General features: G+C 42.5%; 1 protein-coding gene across 8 annotated transcripts in view; it reads right to left on the reverse strand.

The window, feature by feature from the left end:
- The window catches only part of LOC103481221 (myosin-binding protein C, fast-type-like), a 30,231-nt gene that overhangs the window by 2,376 nt on the left and 7,748 nt on the right, over nt 1–20,107 (reverse strand). Inside the window, exons 3-29 of one of the 8 annotated variants that reach the window (XM_008436552.1) lie at nt 19,736–19,747; nt 18,119–18,139; nt 17,520–17,540; nt 13,678–13,701; nt 12,111–12,179; nt 11,112–11,260; nt 10,129–10,246; nt 9,958–10,006; nt 9,748–9,807; nt 9,509–9,672; nt 9,286–9,418; nt 7,003–7,127; nt 6,802–6,907; nt 6,529–6,698; nt 5,330–5,495; nt 5,147–5,253; nt 5,022–5,051; nt 4,778–4,920; nt 3,625–3,784; nt 3,421–3,525; nt 3,161–3,349; nt 2,899–3,033; nt 2,646–2,813; nt 1,624–1,712; nt 778–973; nt 566–705; nt 331–490 (exon numbers count right to left, since the gene is read on the reverse strand). In XM_008436552.1, the coding sequence (XP_008434774.1) occupies nt 331–490; nt 566–705; nt 778–973; nt 1,624–1,712; nt 2,646–2,813; nt 2,899–3,033; nt 3,161–3,349; nt 3,421–3,525; nt 3,625–3,784; nt 4,778–4,920; nt 5,022–5,051; nt 5,147–5,253; nt 5,330–5,495; nt 6,529–6,698; nt 6,802–6,907; nt 7,003–7,127; nt 9,286–9,418; nt 9,509–9,672; nt 9,748–9,807; nt 9,958–10,006; nt 10,129–10,246; nt 11,112–11,260; nt 12,111–12,179; nt 13,678–13,701; nt 17,520–17,540; nt 18,119–18,139; nt 19,736–19,747 (3,009 nt within the window). The remainder of the gene's footprint in view (nt 1–330; nt 491–565; nt 706–777; nt 974–1,623; nt 1,713–2,645; nt 2,814–2,898; nt 3,034–3,160; nt 3,350–3,420; nt 3,526–3,624; nt 3,785–4,777; nt 4,921–5,021; nt 5,052–5,146; nt 5,254–5,329; nt 5,496–6,528; nt 6,699–6,801; nt 6,908–7,002; nt 7,128–9,285; nt 9,419–9,508; nt 9,673–9,747; nt 9,808–9,957; nt 10,007–10,128; nt 10,247–11,111; nt 11,261–12,110; nt 12,180–13,677; nt 13,702–17,519; nt 17,541–18,118; nt 18,140–19,735; nt 19,748–20,107) is intronic. The other 7 variants (XM_008436553.1, XM_008436554.1, XM_008436555.1 and 4 more) reach the window with 7 other exon arrangements.

Consider the following 20,107-nt stretch of genomic DNA (forward strand, 5'->3'; position numbering starts at 1 on the left):
ACAGCCTCACACACACACAGAACCTCACACACACACAGCCTCACACACACACACACACACAGCCTCACACACACACAGAACCTCACGTCCACACACACACACACAGCCTCACACACACAGCCTCACACACCCCCCCACACACACACAGCCTCACACACACACACAGCCTCACATACACAGCCTCACACACACAGACAGCCTCACACACACTCACACACACACACACAGCCTCACACACACACACCCTCACACACACAGACAGCCTCACACACACACACACACACACACAGCCTCACACACACACACAGCCTCACACACACACAGCCTCGCCTGTCTTGGTGATGACGGCCGTGTTCTTGCTCATCCTCGGCTCCTCGCTCAGGCCGCACAGGTTCTCGCTGTAGACCCGGAACATGTACTCGTTCCCCATGATCAGGTCGGACACGGTGCAGTTTGTCCGTCTGTTGTGTTCGTAGACGGTGAACCATTCCTGATGGGGGATGGAACATGTTAGAAGAAGGAACGAAACGCTGATCATCTGGACCATGAGGTCAAATCTGTCCACCTTCGTCTTCATGTCAGCCTTCTGGATGGTGTATCCGGTGACCTCACTGTTGCCGTCGTCTTTTGGAGGCTCCCACTCCAGCGCGGCGTTGAAGCCCCAGACGTCCGTCGCCCTCACGTTCACCGGAGGCCCCGGCTTCTCTGTTCGGGTTAGTTCAGCGACGTTAGAACCGTTTTTTCACGTCCACGTTTCCTGAATGATGTCGGCTTTACCGATGACCCGGATGTTGATGGTGGCTCGGTCCTCCATGTTCTCGATCTTGAGGACCAGCTCGTACGTCCCGGAGTGCTCTCTCTCTGCTGAGCGGATGAAGAGGATGCTGTCTACGTTCGTGTTGCGGACGTTCACCATCTTGGGATCGACCGGCTGGCCGTCCTTCAGCCAAGTTGCAACGGGATGCGGCTTCCCCTGCGAGCCAGAGGAAAATTCAGTCAGGAAAACAAAAATCACACAAGCTGAGACTTTTTGAGGCCTTCATAGTTAAAAATCGCAAATTCATCTTTGATTGCAGGAGTGTAATCTCACACAACCCCAAATTCAAACCATCGTCAGGCAGGATCAGATCCCCAACTCCAACATCTCACTGCCCAGGTTTCTAGCCAGATAGATTTAAAGAGGCACAGCAAAAGCAAAGGCGGTAGATTAGCAGTGCTAGCTAACAACTGAAGGTGCCGTCCAGGACATCCTCTGGAAAAAATGACACAGCAACAGTCTTCAGTCAGAGGCCTCTTCAGAAGTGCCGGAGGACGGACTGCTACCAGAGGCCCCCTCCTGTTGCAACAGCATTTAACTTCTCTTTTGGGATTATATGAATATGTTTTAATTTGAAAACCCAGGTTTAACCTCAAGCTGGGCTGACAGGAAGCAAATGAAAGTATCCATCGCTCATCGTTAAAGAAACACAGGGAAGAGTGGCAACGAGGGGTCACCGAGTCGCCATAACAACCATTTATTTTAAGCCTTCTGCGTCCGTCTTAAACATGAGCGCCGATAACCGCTGCGGAGCTGGACAGAAAGCGACGCAGGCTGACGTGTTCGCCGCTCGTCCTGAGTCTGACCTGGAACGGGATGGTCAGGTTGATCTTCTCTCCAACCTTACGGATGTATTTTGTTCTCAGCTCCCGTGGAAGACGGATCTTTGGATGCTCTGGTTCAGAAAAAAAAACAAAAAAACACAATACGCTTTAATTTAATCGGTAATTTTTGAATCAGAAGGTTTCTAACTTTGCAGCGACGTTAAAATGTTTACATTCGTTTTTAATGAGAACGAATACAGGCGGATTTATTTGATGTATTTTAGGACGGAGTGAAAACACAACACACTTATATGGGGATTTACAAAAACAACTATTACTTTTACTGAGGGTTTAGAACGTCTCTTCCCACTAATATTTTGATGAATGTATTTTAGAAAATTGCCCGTCAACCACAAGCTTTCAGCAGAAATGAAAAGCTTCTGTTGTTGACGCTCTGCAGAGCTCCGCCCACTCCGCCATGACGGACGTCTAAACCACCAATCCGGAAAGGAAAAGGAGAGTTCAGTAGCAACTAGTTACATTTACTTTTGTAACTTTTAGCTTTTACTTGAGTCATTTTATTATGAAGTATCTTTACTTTCTGGATTTTCCTCCCACTGAATGAAAAACATGTTTTAATCAAAAATTCACACACACACAGACACAAACCTGCAGTTTTTGTTAGAGATTCATGATTTTTTTTTAATTGAAAATAATTTATCTGGAAAAATGATTTTCTTATTTTGTATTTAGTTAATTATATGAATTATTTTCATTTTGATCTTTAAAGTAGAAATATTTATTGATCAGTTACTCAATACTTGAATAACCATTTCACCAAATAATATTTTACTCTTACTTGAGTAATTGGTAAAAATATGTATAATTTTAATCTTTGTGTTTGCTACAGGTCGTCTGTATTAGTGTGGATGTGGGACCAGAATGTATAACTGATCCATATTATTGTAAACTTGACATGGTTGAGTGTTTAACCCCTGACATGCTGCAGTAAAAGCTCTGCTGAGTCTGTTTTACTCGCTCTCGTCTGAAGCCGTCTCACTCACCAACGATCTCGCGGATGGTGACGGGCTGTGACAGAGTCGCGGGCGGACTGCGGCCGGCTATGTTTACTGCCACCACCCTGAAATTGATCTTCTCTCCCACTGGGAGGCCGCGCACCACAAATCCCTGCTTCTCCCACAGGTCCGTGTTGGCGGCTACCCACTCGGTGTCTAAACAGCAGCACACAGTAAGTCACGGACGGCGGGAGGAGTTTTAACCTTTGCTGCAGCCAGCAGCGCGGCGCCGCCGCCGTACCTCCCTCTTTGCAGTACTCGATCACGTAGCCGTCCAGACCGCCGGCTCCGATCTTCTCCGGGGCGAGCCACCTCAAGCTGCATGTGCTGTCTGTCACATCGTGGACCGTCAGACGCGTCGGCTCGCTGGTTGGGGCTGAAGGTGACAAAACCGAGAGACTCGACGGAATAAGAGACTGGCACGGCGAAAAGCAGGGCGAGACCCACAGGGAATGACGAGCGGAGGCTGAGGAAGACGAAGTGCAGACAGTTGTGAAACCTACCGATGGGCATGAAGGGTTTAGAGTTCAGGCTTGGCTGAGACAAGCCGATGCTGTTGACAGCAAACACCCTCATTTCATACAGGACTCCCTCAATCATCCTCTTGGCTTCGTACGTCGTTGGTTCGAATACGTCAAAGTTGAGCTTCGTCCATCTGGACGAGCCTTTCTTCTTTCTTTCCATGAGGTAGCCTGCCGGAGTGCAAACCCAGATCTCAGCTGCGTCTCTTTTGGGTTGTAGAACTTCAGACTCGCTTCATTACCTTTGATCGGTGCACCGCCGTCAAACTTCGGAGGCTCCCAAACGATGGTGGCACAGTCCTCACCCACTCCGGTGCATTTCACGTTCTCAGGCGGGTCGGGCACATCTGGAGCAGCACAGGTTAGTTTTCCCCCAACCAGGCCAGATGACGGCTGTTAAACCCTGCAGTTGGTAGTTCTGAATAAATGAACACATTTTCTCTTACCCACGATCTTTATGAACAGCATAGCCTTGTCTTCTCCTGCTGGGTTGGTGACACAGATGGTGTAGTTTCCCTCATCGCTTCTCTCRGCGCCCTCAATGACGAAGCAGCTCAGGTCCTTCCTGGACTCCACCCTGACCCGCCCTTCAGTGGCGATAATTGCCTGAAACACAGGAAGGCACGTGACCTGGGAGCGTTTTCAATTCACCAGATTTAAAATCAGCAAAATGAAAAGGTTAAGTAAACAACTTGTGCTAAAAAACTAACAAACTTTCATGTGGAAGAGAAGCTTGGTTCAGTAAACATCTGAGAGTCACAAATGAACAAGTTTAGCGCCTTGATGTTGCCTTTAAAACCAACTTAAATAACAAAAAGTATCTTTGTAAAATCATACTGGTGTCAAAAATCTTAAAACAAATGTAAAAAATAATCATAAATAGACAAAAACAGTATACTGGTAGAATACGTATCGGCACCAACATCGGCCCGATAAATAAAACCGGGCCGATAATAACAATCGATATTTATTTCCATATTCCATCCTAAAATCTCGGTAAAATAAAATCTGGTTTCATTCAAAATAATAAAAAAAAAGGCTGTAAAACGTCCATTTTTGTCTAAAATCGGAGATTTTATCCAACACAAAAAAATGGGCCTCGTTTTATTTCCTCTAAGTGTCAAAACAGTAGAGTAGTATCTATAATATTTATGAATATCAGTTATCGACCAAAACGGCGATATTAATATCGACACATGTTTTCATTGCGAGCCGATTGTGTAATTACACTGAGCTGCTCCAATTCAGAGACTTTCTGTGGGATGTAACTATAAATTATTAGCTGAAAATTGACAGACTTTTTGGAAAACAAACTGGGAAGCTGAAACAATTAGACACAACTCTACTCCTTATGCAGTTGGCTGGCGTTTGGAAAGCAGCCAATCCAGGAGCGTTGTTCAGTTTTCTTGGCACTGATTGGCTGCAGCTCCTGAAGTGGAGATGAGGAAGACCTTTGACCTCAGAGTCTAGTTGAGCCAAGATGTTTTCCACTGTGTGTATTAATGAATGTATATTTGGTGTTATTGGTGTTTTTAAAGGGCTCCTGGGTTTTAGCTGGTTGGGTTCCCATGTCGCTGGACCTGGGAGTTCGGCCCTCACCTCCTCTCCTTTGGACCAAACCACTGTGGGAGCCGGTTCTCCTGTGATCTCCACATCCAGACGCAGCTTGTTGCCCGCCACCACGATGATGGTGTTCTGAGAGACCATGTTTCCTGTGGTGTCCAGGTGGATCTTTGGTGGATCTGTTTATTAAAACAAAATTAAAGATAAAAAACAGGGAACACATTTAGCTCAGCAGCAGGAATTAGATTATCTGCTGTTTCAGTGGGATTAGGAGCCCTACCTTGTCTTGGCACGTAGTCAATCTTAATTTCTGCATTGAGAGAGAAGAAATGAGTTGGGAGGTGTTACATTTGTAATAAATGATAGGCACGCCTGATGGCTTAGAAACTATTTCCTCCTCCTCACCCAGAAAGTTGAGTTTGGCGGAGAGCGACAGAGCGTATCCATCAGGAACAAACGTGTAATCCCCAGCGTCCTCCGGCTTCACGTTGTCGATAACCAGCCGGTGAAACCTGACAAAACAGCAAACATGTGTTCAACTTTTAACAAAAATCCAATCACATTTCGTCCAGCTGCTGCTATTCTGACCTTCCTACGTGAGTCATCTTGATGCGCTCGCTTGGCAGCACCTCCACTCCGTCTTTGAACCACTTTCCGGTGACCTTGTCATCGGACACTTCACACTTGAACACGGCCTGGTCTGTCGCCCTGACTGTCAGGTCAGCAATGTCCTGCAGCACCTCCAGCTCCTTTTCTGAATACACAGGAGGAAAAACTCATGAGAAAACAACCAGACGCAGGCAGCTGGAGCAGATTCCTGATGGAAACATCTTTACTTCAGCTCATACTCCATTWCCTTTTCCAAATTTACCGTCTTTGGTGCATTTTAAAATGTTTATGTGACGTAATAGACCAGTAAAAAGCAGAGAATAATTGTAAAGTGGAAGAAAAATTACAAAAATCAGAAAAAGTTTAGGTTTATATTTGTATACAACCAACTTTAAAATCTAAAAACTAAAAAACATTCATAGCAACATGCTGATGTTTATCTACAATTACAGAAAACTGCAAAAAGAACATTTAGACACATTGTCCTATTAAGACTAAAAGATTACATTTTAGTTTGAACTTATTCACAATTTTCTGTTGTTTTGCTGCATAATATCTTAAGGAGGCAGTATTATGTGTTTTCCAGCCACATAGTATTATTTTATAGCAAGTAACTATGTTAACTAAAATGATAAATAGATGTAACTTTGTAATTTAACGCCTCTGTCTCTTTAAGAAACTCCAGCTCTTTCTGAAACTCCGCCTTCAGGAAGTCATCACAACATCGCTGCAACTTTAACCCTTTGGTTTTTACCAGCGATGCACTCAGATTTTGATGAGTTAAGCTCTCATCAAACATCTGATGGATGTTTGCAATTAGCAAACATCCATCAGATGTTTGCTAACTGCTGCTGGCTAGTCTGAAGGAGCTGAGAGGGGAAGTCGAGGGGAACCGGAGGCGGCGCTCGGTTGGCCATGGGAGAGTTCAGGATTTCTTAAACATGTCTGAGCGAATCAAGGCAACACTCCAGAGAATAGCATTATAACATGATGTAAAACTCTACAGTCAATTTTAATAAAGTTAATTGAAAYRTGTGGTTTTAATACAACAAAATGCAATAAAGAAAAGGGGAGTGAATGGTTCTRCGTAAAACATGGAGCCTTTTGTCCAGCAGTTCAGTTCAGCTCTGTCTTCTGCATTTAACACCATGAAATATTCACATGTGATGCTGCTGTACCTTCCACCTCCAGCTCTCCYTTGGTGTGGCCTCCGTTTGTCCAGGCGTGGTACATCCCAGCATCGTCCAGCGTGGCCTCCTGGATGATCAGCGTGTGCTTTTTCCCGTCCTTCTTGAAGCGATACTTTGAGGAATCCTTGTCTTTGGTAATCTCCTGGTCCTCGAASGACCTTTCCGTTCAGAAACRCATAAACGTGAAGACGAAGGAACGTCGGGAAGCATTCCCTGTGGATTTACGYGATGATAAACATCAAGCTGACGGCGTTTACTGACCACATGACGTGAGCGCCCTCTTCAGACACCTCAATCTCAAACTCCACTCTTTCTCCCACCACCACATGATAGTCRTCCATCAGCTTGGTGATGGTGATGGGGGGCTCTGCATAAACCATTGGAGGAGAGCTGTTACTTCACGGCACTTCTTGGCTGTGATTTCCAGCGGATGATGGCAGAAACATAAAGGGGATGACGCACCTTTGACGTACACCTCTGTGGAACATTTGTCCTCGCCAACCACACACTCGTACGCAGCGTCGTCAGACAGGTTGGCCTTGTTGATGGTGAGCGTTCGGACRTTACCGTTGGCCTCCATCACGTACCTGGAGAGAAGATTGATTGGGAGTCGGTGTGTGACATCACATGCCTATGCGTTCATTTTGGGTTTGTTTTTAGGGGATTTTCAGTTTGAAAGTATTAAAAAGTAGAGTTACATTAAAAAGTAGAAATGCATTAAAAAGTAGAGCTGCATTATAAAGTAGAGCTGCATTAAAAAGTAGAGCTGCACCAGTCGCAGTTTTCTGGCAGATCGATGATTACCAATTTTTCGAAGAAGTCTATCAGTCAAATCTCTGTCACTGCAGAGCGAAAGAAGTCAGTGGCTGATTTTCAGACCTTTGCCAAGATAGATCACCAATATCCCAAAATTAAGAAAACTGGCACTGATAAATTGGTGCACCCCTGTTAAAAAGAGCTTTGTAAAAGTATTCACATCCTTTACGCTTTTCAATTAGTCACATTTCAAGCATTAACTTCTGCTAAATGCTTTGTCCGTCCGTCCGTCCGTCCGTCTATCAATCTATCTATCTATCTATCTATCTATCTTATCCGGGGTCGGGTCTCGGGGTCAGCAGCCTCAGGAGGCCCAGACTTCCCTCCCCAGCCTCTTCCTGCTCCTTCAGGAACCCCAAGGCGTTTCCAGGCCATAGAGAGACATAGTCCCTCCAGGTGTCCTGGGTCTCCCCTCCTCCCGGTGGGACATGAACTCCTCACCAGGGAGGCGTCCAGGAGGCATCCTGACCAGATGCCCGAGCCTCAACTGGCTCCTCTCGACGTGGAGGAGCAGCGGCTCTACTCTGAGTCCCTCCCGGATGACCGAGCTTCTCTCTCTAAGGGAGAGCCCAGCCACCCTGCGGAGGAAACCCATTTCGGCCGCTTGTACCCGTGATCTCGTTCTTTCGGTCATGACCCAAAGCTCATGACCATAGCTGAGGGTGGGAACGTAGATCGACCGGTAAATCGAGAGCTTCGCTTTTTGGCTCAGCTCTCTYTTCACCACGACGGACCGGTACAGCGCCCGCTTCACGGCAGACGCTGCCCCAATCCGCCTGYCGATCTCCCGCTCCCTTCTTCCCTCATTCGTGAACAAGATCCCCAGATACTTAAACTCCTCCACTTGAGGCAGGACGACCCCCCTGACCCGGAGAAGGCACTCTACCCTTTTCCGGTTAGTGTAGCTAATGTTTATGATTAGTGCTTTAGGGTTAGCACAACTAAGTTTTTAGTTATCAAGAATGGAAACCAATAGACTCCAGATGAGCAAATCTGATAGAGAAACATCCAGAAAATGCTGGTAAGGTGCACCAACAATGTGTTGCTTGGTAACACTTTATTTGAAGGGGTGTGCATAAGACTGACATGACGCTGTCATAAACATGACATAACATCTGTCATGAACCTGAAGGAGTCTTTATGAATGTTTATGACTGTTGTCATGAAGTGTCAWTCKGTAAATAATGACACTTTTAATCCAAAGTTGCTCTAAAAGTTGCATTTAAAGTCCATTAAAAGCATGATTTCGTAAATTATGACAATTTCATGCAAAGTTGGCCGTTTTAATGGACTTTCAATGCAACTTTTAGAGCAACTTTGGATTAAAAGTGTCATTATTTACCGAATGACACTTCATGACAACATTCATAAAGACTCCTTCATGTTCATGACAGGTGTTATGTTTATGACAGTGTCATGTCAGTCTTATGCACACCCCTTCAAATAAAGTGTTACCTGTTGCTTCAAACGGCTGAATATGAGCACACCACACTTTTTAGATGTTCATTTGTGGGGAAAAATAAATCCTCGATTGTAACAGAGATATGCACCGCTCTGTTGGTCTATCAAGCCTAATAAAGTATAATAACATYGTGGGTTTAATGCTGCTGCCAGGTCTGGCCGTGTCGGAGCTCTTTGTGTTGACGCGTGTGTGAGTGAGTTTGCTTGGGGGGGAATAAGATCTCCTTTCTACTGGGAGGCTCCTTATGACCGGCTGAAAATAAAACCCGGTGACAACAGAATCGTCTCCAAAAGCGACGTTGTGCTTCTGCTAATTTTAGCGCTGCCCATTTAAAGCGCTGCCCATTGAGTCCGTCTCAGCTCGATTATTTTGACTCCATGATGCAAGGCAACAAGCAAGGAAACGTGTTGATAAATATATTTATACCAAATCGACCTGGTCAAACTGTGTGGATGTGAAGCATGTACTTTGCTGAGGGTTTGATCTCCTGGCCGTTCTTCAGCCATTTGACCTGGACGTTGGGGTCAAGAACTTCACATGACATCACGATTTTCTTGCCCTTTTCCACCGARTAGCAGGACTCGAGTCTCTTCAGGAAAGCTGGGAATTCAGACAGAAAGAGAAATGACCCACCAGCTGGGAGTATGTCACTGTCTGCCCACCCAGCTGGTCTCCACCCCTCTGACTTACCCTCACTGGGCTTCTGCACCTCTTTCATCTTTTTCAGACGTTTCAGCATGCCTCTCAGGTCGGTGATGCCGTACTGAAAGGCGATTTTCTCRTACTCGCTTGGGTGGGCACTTTTCAGCAACTCCCACACGTCAATCTCTGGTTCCTCTTTTTGTTTCTTCTTCCTGTTASCAACGGGAAGGAGATTTTAGAGAAAACCTGACTGATGATCCTSCCAACTAAATGCTCATCATGTTTACTTTTTAGTAGCTTTCAGCAGGGCACTGAAGTCCAGATCTCCCTCATCCTCTCCAGCATCTCTGTATGTAGAAACAAACGGTGTTTAAAACTGACTTTACACAGTTAAAATGGACTGAAAGTCCTGCTCACACACACTAAAAATGTTATAAGTTCATGTAAGTTCATGCATTCCCACACAGAGACGGAAGAGAAATCCCTGAAGCACTCACGCTCTTTTGAATGCAGACAAAATATCTGCTTGGTTCTCCTGATGTGCAGCTGTAACGAGAGAAGTTGCCRACAACGCAGTTTATTGCTTTGAGGGATCAAAACGGTAAAGCATGCAGGATCCGCCACAGCTGCAGCAGTGCGGCGGCGGCTCAGGGTCCGTTTTCACTCACCCTCCACTGAGATCTCAAAGGTGGAGCTGTCACACTTGTCTTTAGCCGTCACCTCACACCTGTAGCCTCCAGCATCTCCAGCCACCACTTTGATGATCTTCATTTCATACGTGTAGATCTAAGGAAGGAGGAAGCAAAGGAATCCATGTCTCTTGAATACATTTTGTCACATTAGGCCTACAAGCTTCAGTGGATTCTACCTGGTGGGCATTTATCACATCGTTTCATTCATCATAAAAAAAACAACAACTTCTCGTCGTGATAAGAATTTGAATTTATTATTGTCATGGTAACTTTCAGTTAATGATGGTAAACAGTGTGATTGCTATTTTCTCCACTGTTACATCAGTAAATATCAGTAAATTAAAAAATACTATTAAATTCAGTTATTGTGTACAGCTTACTACATATTTGTATATAACTGTACACACGGGAGCGGTTTCAGGAAAGTTTTTATTCATAAGAACCAGCACTAATTCACCACCAGGTGTTGTTTTAAGCATGCCAAACCTGTAGGGGGCAGTGCAGCGCAGAGCTAAAACTTTTGTCCGCCAATCACAACCCTTCAATGCAACCACAACTTCCTGTTAGGGATCAATGAAAAATGCTGCCAGGCGTTTCATATACAATTTTAATTATTACTTATAGTCATTTTTATTGATGTAAAACTGATTTTTTATGTGGATGAAAGGCCAAAATGCATAAAAATGTATTCATTTCCCAAATATCCAACTACGTGCAGACTAGGCCTCATCATTGATAGCAGATGTTCACCAGTTTGAGAAGTTTTACTAATAATGAGTGAAAATGTAGAAAGTTTCTTCCACTTCATATTTAATCCCAATAAACTGAGGTTTGTGGCTGTGATGTGATGAAATTTCAGAAATATTCAATAGTTATGCAAGGTGTTATAGTGTGAAAGATGATGTTGAAACAGTGGGATGGGCTCTCACACACACACATACACACACACACACACACACCTTGGTGTTTCTGTCATAGGTCTCTTTAAACTGCAGGTGTTTCCCCGCCTTGCTGCCGAGGTCCAGCCACTTCCCCTTCAGCCATTTCATGGTGGGTTTCCTCGTCAGGGTGCTGGCGTCCACCTGGGCTACGAAGGTCACATCCGACCCTGTCCAATCAGAAAAAAACAAATAAAAAAACGCAACAATCGACTCTGATATTTTACACATCACGGATTGGAAATCACCAGTCTGAGTGAGCGCACTGCAAAAACACAAAACATTACCAAACATTTATGGTCTAATTTTTCGTGTAAATACCTTAAACAAGCTCCTATTTCTTACTGAAAAGTTGCTTGTAAGTTAATTTTCTCTCATTTCCAGAGTACCGTATTTTCCACACTATAAGGCGCACCTTCAATGAACGGCCTATTTTAAAACTTTTTTCATATATAAGGCACACCGCATTATAAGGAGCATAGAATAGACGCTACAGTAGAGGCTGGAGTTACGTTACGCATCCACCAGATGGAGCTGCACTAAAGGGAATGTCAACAAAACAGTCCAACTTCGGTCAGCGAGTAGAGCCTTCTGGGCTGGAGCGTGGCCGGACGATGGTGACCCTTCTCCGTTCGCCCACAGCATGTTAGTGGAGAACCTGGTGCTAAATGACCTGCAGACGACCTGATTATCAGGTCGGTAGATGGGTAGGTCACTCAAACTTTATTAACAAACCAGCGTTCTGACAACTATCCCAGCATGCACTGCGCGCTTCTTCTTCTACGGGCGAAAATGAAGTCGGCGGCTGCTTACCGTAGTTGCTAGACCTGTTGTGGCTCAATATTGGTCCATATATAAGGAGCACCGGATTATAAGGCGCACTGTCGGCTTTTTAGGAAATTGAAGGTTTTTGGTGTGCCTAATAGTGCGGAATATATGGTACCGAGATATCTGTACTAAAAACTAGATATATTTTAGAATATTTAGGCTTTTGCAGAGCAGAAAACAAATGAGCCTGACCTGCTACAGCGACCAYGTTCTCCGGCGGCTTCTCCACAAAAAGCCCAGAGAGTGAAGTCGACTGATTCTCTGAAACAAAACCGTAAGAAGTTAATAAATTCACATTTTAGATGCCATTTTAAATTCTCTTTTTCTTTTAGCGCAACAGGAGTGCAGCAAAAAGACATACACAAGCTGAGGGCGCCAACATATAAAACACATCGCTTATCTCCATGTTCAACATTCCCAAGATGGCTTCCAAKGGCTACAATAACAATCCCTAATCCACAGRACTTCTGCTAATGATGGCAGACATTAAACTGGCATTACGGACAAGTGACACTTACATGCTTTTATTACACAGRGCCTATCTTTATAAAAATGTATCACGTGGTTCTTCTGTGTTTTTTGGACCCTGGTTTTAATCAACAGTTTCTCAGATTTCTTGTGAGTAAAGCAGCAACACGCCCTCRCAGCAGAGAGCCAACAACGTTTCCAGGCAAGCAGAAGTTCCAGCGACATAAACGCTACGGCGAAGTGCCAATCAGAGGATCCACGACGTCATAACGAAGACAGGCTGTGCTAAGTATAAGACCTCTACCAGGACGCAGCAGCTGGTGACCTTTACACTTCCACACTTTGGGTCCCAGTTCTGGATTTAGAGTTYAGGTCTGTAACGATTACACGCMTGGAATCGGCTTTTCTTTTTTTTTTTTTAACAAATAATGAGAAGACTTGAACCTGACAGGTTCATGATAATGTAAACAAATGAGATTTATATTTGTGTTGATAATTGGTTGGTGCAGAATTGAGTGTGTGCCTGGTTGTTTGTCCTGTGTGGCAGTCTGGAAATACCCTTTGAATAAATGTATTGGTTTATTCAGTGGCGCAGTTGGTAGAGCTGTTGCCTTGCAGCAAGAAGGTTCTGGGTTCGATTCCCGGCCCAGGTCTTTCTGCATGGAGTTTGCATGTTCTCCCTGTGCATGGTGGGTTTTCTCCAGGTACTCCGGTTTCCTCCCACAGTCCAAAAACATGACTGTCAGGTTAATTGGCCTCTCCAAATTGTCCCTAGGTGTGAGTGTGTGTGCATGGTTGTGTGTCCTGTGTTGCCCTGCGACAGACTGGTGACCTGTCCAGGTGACCCCGCCTCTCGCCCGAAACGTTAGCTGGAGAGGCACCAGCACCTCCTGACCCCACTGAGGAAAAAGGGTGTAAAGAAAATGGACGGATGGATAAATTTATTAGGCTATAATTATGTAAAGCATTATCATCATAAATGATGCCGTTAAACTGATACTGCTCGCCATCCACACAGTGAAACACGGTGGTGGTGGCGTAATGCTGTGGGGTTGCTTGTCTTTGACAGTCGGATGGTTCAGATCAAAACATACTTGATCAACGGCTCAGTTAAAGTCCAGGCATAAACAAAATGCTTYGATAATACAATTAAAATCCTATTTTTTTATAAATGGTCACAGTCTGCCGGCTGCAGTAACACAACAGAGAAAGCACAACATCTAACCAACACGTAGGATTCAACCATCTCAGTCATGCAGCRTCACCGTGATGTCACTCGTCTCGCTCTTACCCTGCCCCGCAGCGTTTTTCTCAGCTGGGAAAAACAAACGTCACTTTTTAMCATATGGAAGTATAACAATGTGGAGTTATACTGTACCATAAGTCAACAGGGAATAAACACGGCAAGTAAATCAGCTTGATTTCAGGCCGAGGCGTCYGAACGGCGCTCATCGGTCTGGGACCAAGCAGCTTTRGGGAGATGAAATTACTGCAGTATTTACACGTCACACATTAAAACATTATTGTTCAGGACGGTGGGATCATGACTTTCCTTTACTGACGCAAAGTAATCAAATGATTACTTTCGGTTTAATTGTCAAACACCAAAACAATTATTAGAAATGACTTTGATTGCTTTCTTTGGACTGATACCAAAAAGTTGCACTGTATAAAGTTGATATTCCTACAATATGCATGTGTATTAGTTTGGGTTTCATCTAGAATGGCTAATTTCCATTGAGCGCCGTCGCAGATATACGTTTTATAGCTTCTGTTTGGTAGCGATGAAGTGGGCCAGATCACATGGCTGCGGCCCGAGTGGAGATAATCCCCTTTAACTCTATCCCCCTGTTTGTACGGCTGGAAACAGCCCTGGTATGATCAGCTCTCCACTCATGGAAATTCTTCTTGTAATAAATACGGCAAAGGCAAACTCGGTGTAGTTCAATACCCGCTTTGGAGTCCCAACAGGTGATGAAACGCATCATAAATATCAAAAATAGAAGCTAAAACGGACGGATGGACACCCAGAGGGAAGGAAACGAATCCTGGAGAAGAGGCTTTCTGGCAGCTTGGTCTGGGGTCGAGTTTGCAAAGGTTTCTGGGGGCAAAAGGTACGGCGACCTTTAAGGGCCTCTGGGAAAAATCAAAGCAGAGAATCTACTTTTTTTTTTTTGCCAACCTCCCTATTTTTTTTCAAATTTCACTATATCTCACTATATCTTTATTTTAATTTGTTTCCATCTGCAGAGGAAGTATTAGTTGTTTTTCTGCCTGTCATTTAAAAAGCCCTGTAAATTAATTGTGATGTAATCATTGGTGTGATTATTTTTAGAGGAGTTGGGTTCAGCTGGATGTGATTTGATGGAAAATATTGGAAATTTTTCTGGTGAGAAGTCACTCGATCAGCAGCGATGGTTGATGTTGAAGGAAAAAGGCTCAAAGATTTAAAAAGTTGTGCATTTTCAGCATCTGAGTTGTAAAAATTCATTCTCAGGGATCAAATGTAGAAAGTAACCCCACTAAACGCAAATATGACTCTAGACAGTTTATAATGTTTATCATCTTAATTTTGAAAGACTAAAAATGTTTCACAGTGACTTCTATTTTGTAGACATGGCCTGACTCTTTCCTTACATAAATGTTTACAATAAACATAAAAATAAACGTCGTCTTACATTTTTGCCTTCTGTTTTTGCTGTCTAAATGCAATGCTTTATTGCATTAAAAATACCTTTTGTATGTGAACTTTGTTTAGAAAAGCTCACAGCTTCTCTCCATCTTTCAGTCAGCAGCCTATGCGCGCAATTTGGAGGTGTGTGTGCTTCTCTCTGTCCCATTGGAGAACCCAGTSCTTAGCAATATTAGCACTTTATTAGCACGGACAACATGGATAGTTAGCCTCACCTACTCGTTAAGATTCCTTTTGCTAATAGCTGTCCGAACGGGAGCACTGCATCCCAGAAAATATCTCTCAGAACCTGTAAAGTCTGCCGTGAACGGATCCTAAAGCCCTGATGCTTTTAAAACATCTCCACATCTAATCTCCTCCTGGTTAGTTAATAAAAAACAAGCTCTTCTCATGTGAATCTAGCAGGCGAGCTGACATGACCGACAGCTCCTGGGTTTCTCTTGTAAAACCTGAGCTAACCACCAACAACWTACTTTATTGGTCATTTCATTTACGAATCTGCTCCAACGGCCGCGGTAGTTTAACTAGATCATCTGAAGGCATCTGAGATCATAAAACATGCTTCTCCAATCCTCATCCTGTGCTTAAATTTGACCCTCATTGCATTATTTTGCACAAAATCATTCTTAGATGCTGAGATTTCAGTCTGCTTAGATTTCAGTCTGCATGTTGAGCTGTTTTAGGGCGTCCTGCCACTTTAAATCCACATAAGCTGCTGGCCTCGCCCCCCAACTCAACGTTTACACCCGCATGTAAAAATGGCTGCAATCAGAAGCGAAGTTATACAACAGTAACATCTTTGAAAAGCAGAAGTGGAGCCACCTGCACAACCAACCGGAATGCAGCAGATGGTTTCCGGATGGTAAGTCAACAATTATTATTTAATTTCCCTTTGGGATCAATAAAGTATTTTTGAATTTGAACAAAACACTTGTCTTTTCCAGCAGCCATTGTAAAGTGCATACAGCTGTAAAACCAAACATGCTGGAGCTCAGCTTGGGTTGTGAGGTAKCAGCGCAGCGCCTTCCAATTTGTAATGTTACATCCCAAAGTTTTTGAAACGATTAATTTTCTATACATCAAAAAACATTAACTTATTTCCCCAAAAAAATGCTTTTTTAAAGTGCTTGGGTTGTTTTTAGAAGAAGCAGAGACCCAAAAGGAAGTACAAATAAGCGCAAAATGTGAATTTTGCATAATAGGTCCCCTTTAAAGATTCCTTCAATGACTCCACTGCTTGACCTCATAAGTGCGGCTCGGTTTTCGCCCAGCATAAACGTGTCCTGGAATCAGATGATGCTGGTATGCTAGCAGTAACAGCTGCTTGTGTTGTACTTGAACACAGCTGTGCTTCTGCTCTCATTGTTGGAACCGCCTGCGGGACCGGAGCAGCACACAGAGCAGCRTCATAAGTCACAGATGGGAGGAGCAGGCCTCTGCTCAGGGAGCAGCATCATGAAAAGGTCAGAGGGCATACGCAGCGTCATGACGAAGGGGAGGAAAAAAGGATGCCCACACGTGAATTAACTAAATRCTAATTTCTCACAAAGATACAAAAGCGAACAGTTCCTTTTATGTTTCTTGAACATCTTGGGATTCCTGGGAAGATCCAGAACAAGAGAAATCTGCTGCCTTTGATTCATCGCATAAACTGCAATGTGACGAAGTTTAGAACTACAAAGGTAGTTTATACCAATAAACAATGTTTCACCTGATTGATTTTCATCCAGTGCACTATACTTGATAATAGCATGATTTAACTGATTTCTCTTTGGGATCAATAAAGTATATTTTAATTTGAATGACTGTACTGCAAAACACAAAATCTTACCAAGTGTTTTTGGTCCAGTTTMTTGTGCAAATATGTTACAAGTAGCTTCGTAGCAAAATRTAGAGGCTTGTTTTAAGTAAATAATTCCTTAATGTTGCTTCTTCCATTAGCAGATTATTTCACTTWTAACAAGACATTTTTCAAAAGTTACAACTTAATTTATCTGCCAGTGGAACCAGTACTTAAAACAAGTGCGTATATGTTACTGAAAAGTTTCTTTTAAGTTAGTTTGTCTTATTCCAAGACATGCTAGTAATACTATATTGACTAGAAACTAGACCAGAAGTGCTTGGAAAGATTTTGTGTTTTTCAGCTGAGAGTAAACTTCCTCCATGATCACAGGTGATCAGCGYAGAGAAGCTCCTTCATTATTCCTTACAGTCAGGCAGCTGCGTCTCTGATTGCAAAGAAAGCTTCAAAACAAAAAACTTCAGCTTTGCTTTTTCTGCATATTTAAAAWAAAACGGGTTTTAGATCAGTCCACGATAAAGCAGTCAAAAATAATATCCAATAATCGTAAAAATTAATAGGGATGAAATGGATCAAATTCTAAAACTACAAGTGAAATAACGTTATCAGCACTCAGGTGAACATTTCCTTTATTTCTTACCATCATCGTCTGCTTCTGAACCTGGTGCAGACAAGGAAGCAAAACCACTGAAAAAGCTGCTTCAAAGCAGAAGCTTGTGCACAGAAACGATCAAACAAAACGTGCAAATAAAGCAGAAATCTAACGCAGAATCATCTGAAGCCAAATCAAGCTTACAGTATCTCTGCATGCAGATAATACCCAGAATAAATAACAAGGATCCTCACAATCTCACAACATATGAGGAAAAAAATCCAGCTTATTGCTCAAGAGCGTTTTTTTTTTTAAATCCCAGATGCAACATATAACATACAGAATGCAAACAGAGAGAAGAAATGAATTATGCATYTTAGCAGCAGAGCGCTTAGTGACCACCACCATGCTAATATCATTCTTATCTTCATTAAAGTCGCTTTATATATTTATCAATAATTTATGAGGGTCATCAGGGAAAAAATAAATCGCAGCTCATGYAGCTGCTTCCATTGCGGGRCAGACCGGCACATGTATGCATTTTTTATGCATGCATGAAGCAGATTATGTACGTGTGTATAATACATTAGGACATTGTATGTGAAGACAGGGATCCATGTGGATTCACTGCCAGGATTTAGTCTTACCTCCATCTGCTGGCAGCCCATCTAAAAGAAAGGAAGGGAAATTAGTGTCCATCATGTGTGGAAACAACATCCAGTTATATTCTGTCTATTTGGTTTTGCTAGTACAAATACATGTTTAACTATAATAATATCAGTACTTATTGTTGAGGATTAAGCAGAGAAAAAGGTTCAAATTTGACCCAAATGATTCGAGCAACAAACACTTGCAGACATTTTCTCACACTCTCCATGCCTGCAGTGAAATGCAGTCCAAAGGTCAATGTGGGGAACGCGGCGCATGGATGCAGAAAATGCATCCATTTGCACTCAGTCAGTATAGATCATAATCCACATGAATGGATTATCTTCTCTGCCTCATTCAGAAAAAAGGAATCAGTCCATGAATAAACGTTAAAATTCACAAAAAAAAAAACTCTGAGGAGTCACAGAGAAACATGGATATTAAATTAAATGTTTTCAACCACCATTAGAGAAAAGATTGATACAGTCACTTGCAAAAGTATTCACACCGTTTCAAACTTTTAGACATTTTGTCAGATTGCAACTTCACTGGGATTTTTCTGGGATAAAACATAAAGTAGAAACATAAAAAAATTAAATAAATTATTCCAGATTTTGAATCAGTGACTGAAAAAATGTGCGTCAGGATCTTTTGGTGTAAAATTTTTAAATGATGCCATTTAAAACACTTCAACTCAGATTTAATGGAGAGCTTCTGAAAATGCATTTTCAAGCCTCACCTCAGATTTTCAATTGGATTGATGCCAGAAATTTGACTAGGCCACTCAAATACAAAAATAACTTCCGCCTAACTGTAACTCTGCAACTGTTTTTCTTCTGCAGGCCAGAAATTTGACTAGGCCACTCAAATACAAAAATAACTTCCGCCTAACTGTAACTCTGCAGCTGTTTTTCTTCTGCAGGTCTAAACCTTTCATAATAATCAATAAATCAATCAATTGCATGATAAATTAAAACAAACTCAGTAATTTCCATTAGCATAATTTATTGTTTATCTCCATTTTCTCTCTTTCTACCAAAAACTGAATGATAAAAGTTTTCAGTTTGGTGTTTTGGTGTCAACCAGCTCTTATTTTGAAGGACAATTTTGTTTTCAAAGACTTCATTTCATTTTTTGTTTTGTTTATTTATTTTGGATGTTTAAAATGTCTTCCCGTTCCAGTGTTAAATGCTCATGAATTTAAAGTTTACTGATCTTTTCCGTTATATCACTTAAAAATGGTCTCAAAACAACATTATCGTTTATCGCAATAACTTCTAATTTATCGTCCAGCTAAATTTGATATCGTGACAGAGAGTCCTGCATATGTTTTCCTGTTTATCAGAAAATCTCAATAAAATGCATTAAAGTTTGTAGTTTTCACGAGTGAAAAATGTGAGAAAAGTTCAACGTGTTGGAATATTTTGCAAAGTTGCTGATATAAAACTGCATCATTTCCCTACAAACTGGTAGCAAACYGGTTTATGAATGATTAAACCACTCAACAAAGAGGTTTTATTAAAATGTAATCACTCCACCTGATCGCACTCAGGTCCACACACATTAAAAAAAAACACCTCAAATCAGAGAAAATAAAATTACAGAAAGCCTCTCACCTTCTTCATCAGCTGCCGATGCATGTTTGTTTTACGCAGCATAACAAGTTATATCGCCATAGAAACAAAACGTTAGCGAGCCGAACAGCAGAGGAAATTCAAACCATATTCAATCAATTTACTACGGAAGAGGATTAGGGCCACTGGAAAAAAAAACAGTTCTGACTTTAATCTCAGAATTCTGACTTTAATCTCACAATTCTGACTTTAATCTCAGAATTCTGACTTTTTTCTCAGAATTCTGACTTTTTTCTCAGAATTCTGACTTTAAACTCAGAATTCTGAACTTTTTCTCAGAATTCTGACTTCTGAGATTACAGTCAGAATTCTGAGATTAAAGTCAGAATTCCGACTTTAAACTCAGAATTCTGA

This window comes from Poecilia reticulata, linkage group LG19 (genome assembly GCF_000633615.1).
Source record: "Poecilia reticulata strain Guanapo linkage group LG19, Guppy_female_1.0+MT, whole genome shotgun sequence".
Taxonomy (NCBI): Eukaryota; Metazoa; Chordata; class Actinopteri; order Cyprinodontiformes; family Poeciliidae; genus Poecilia; species Poecilia reticulata.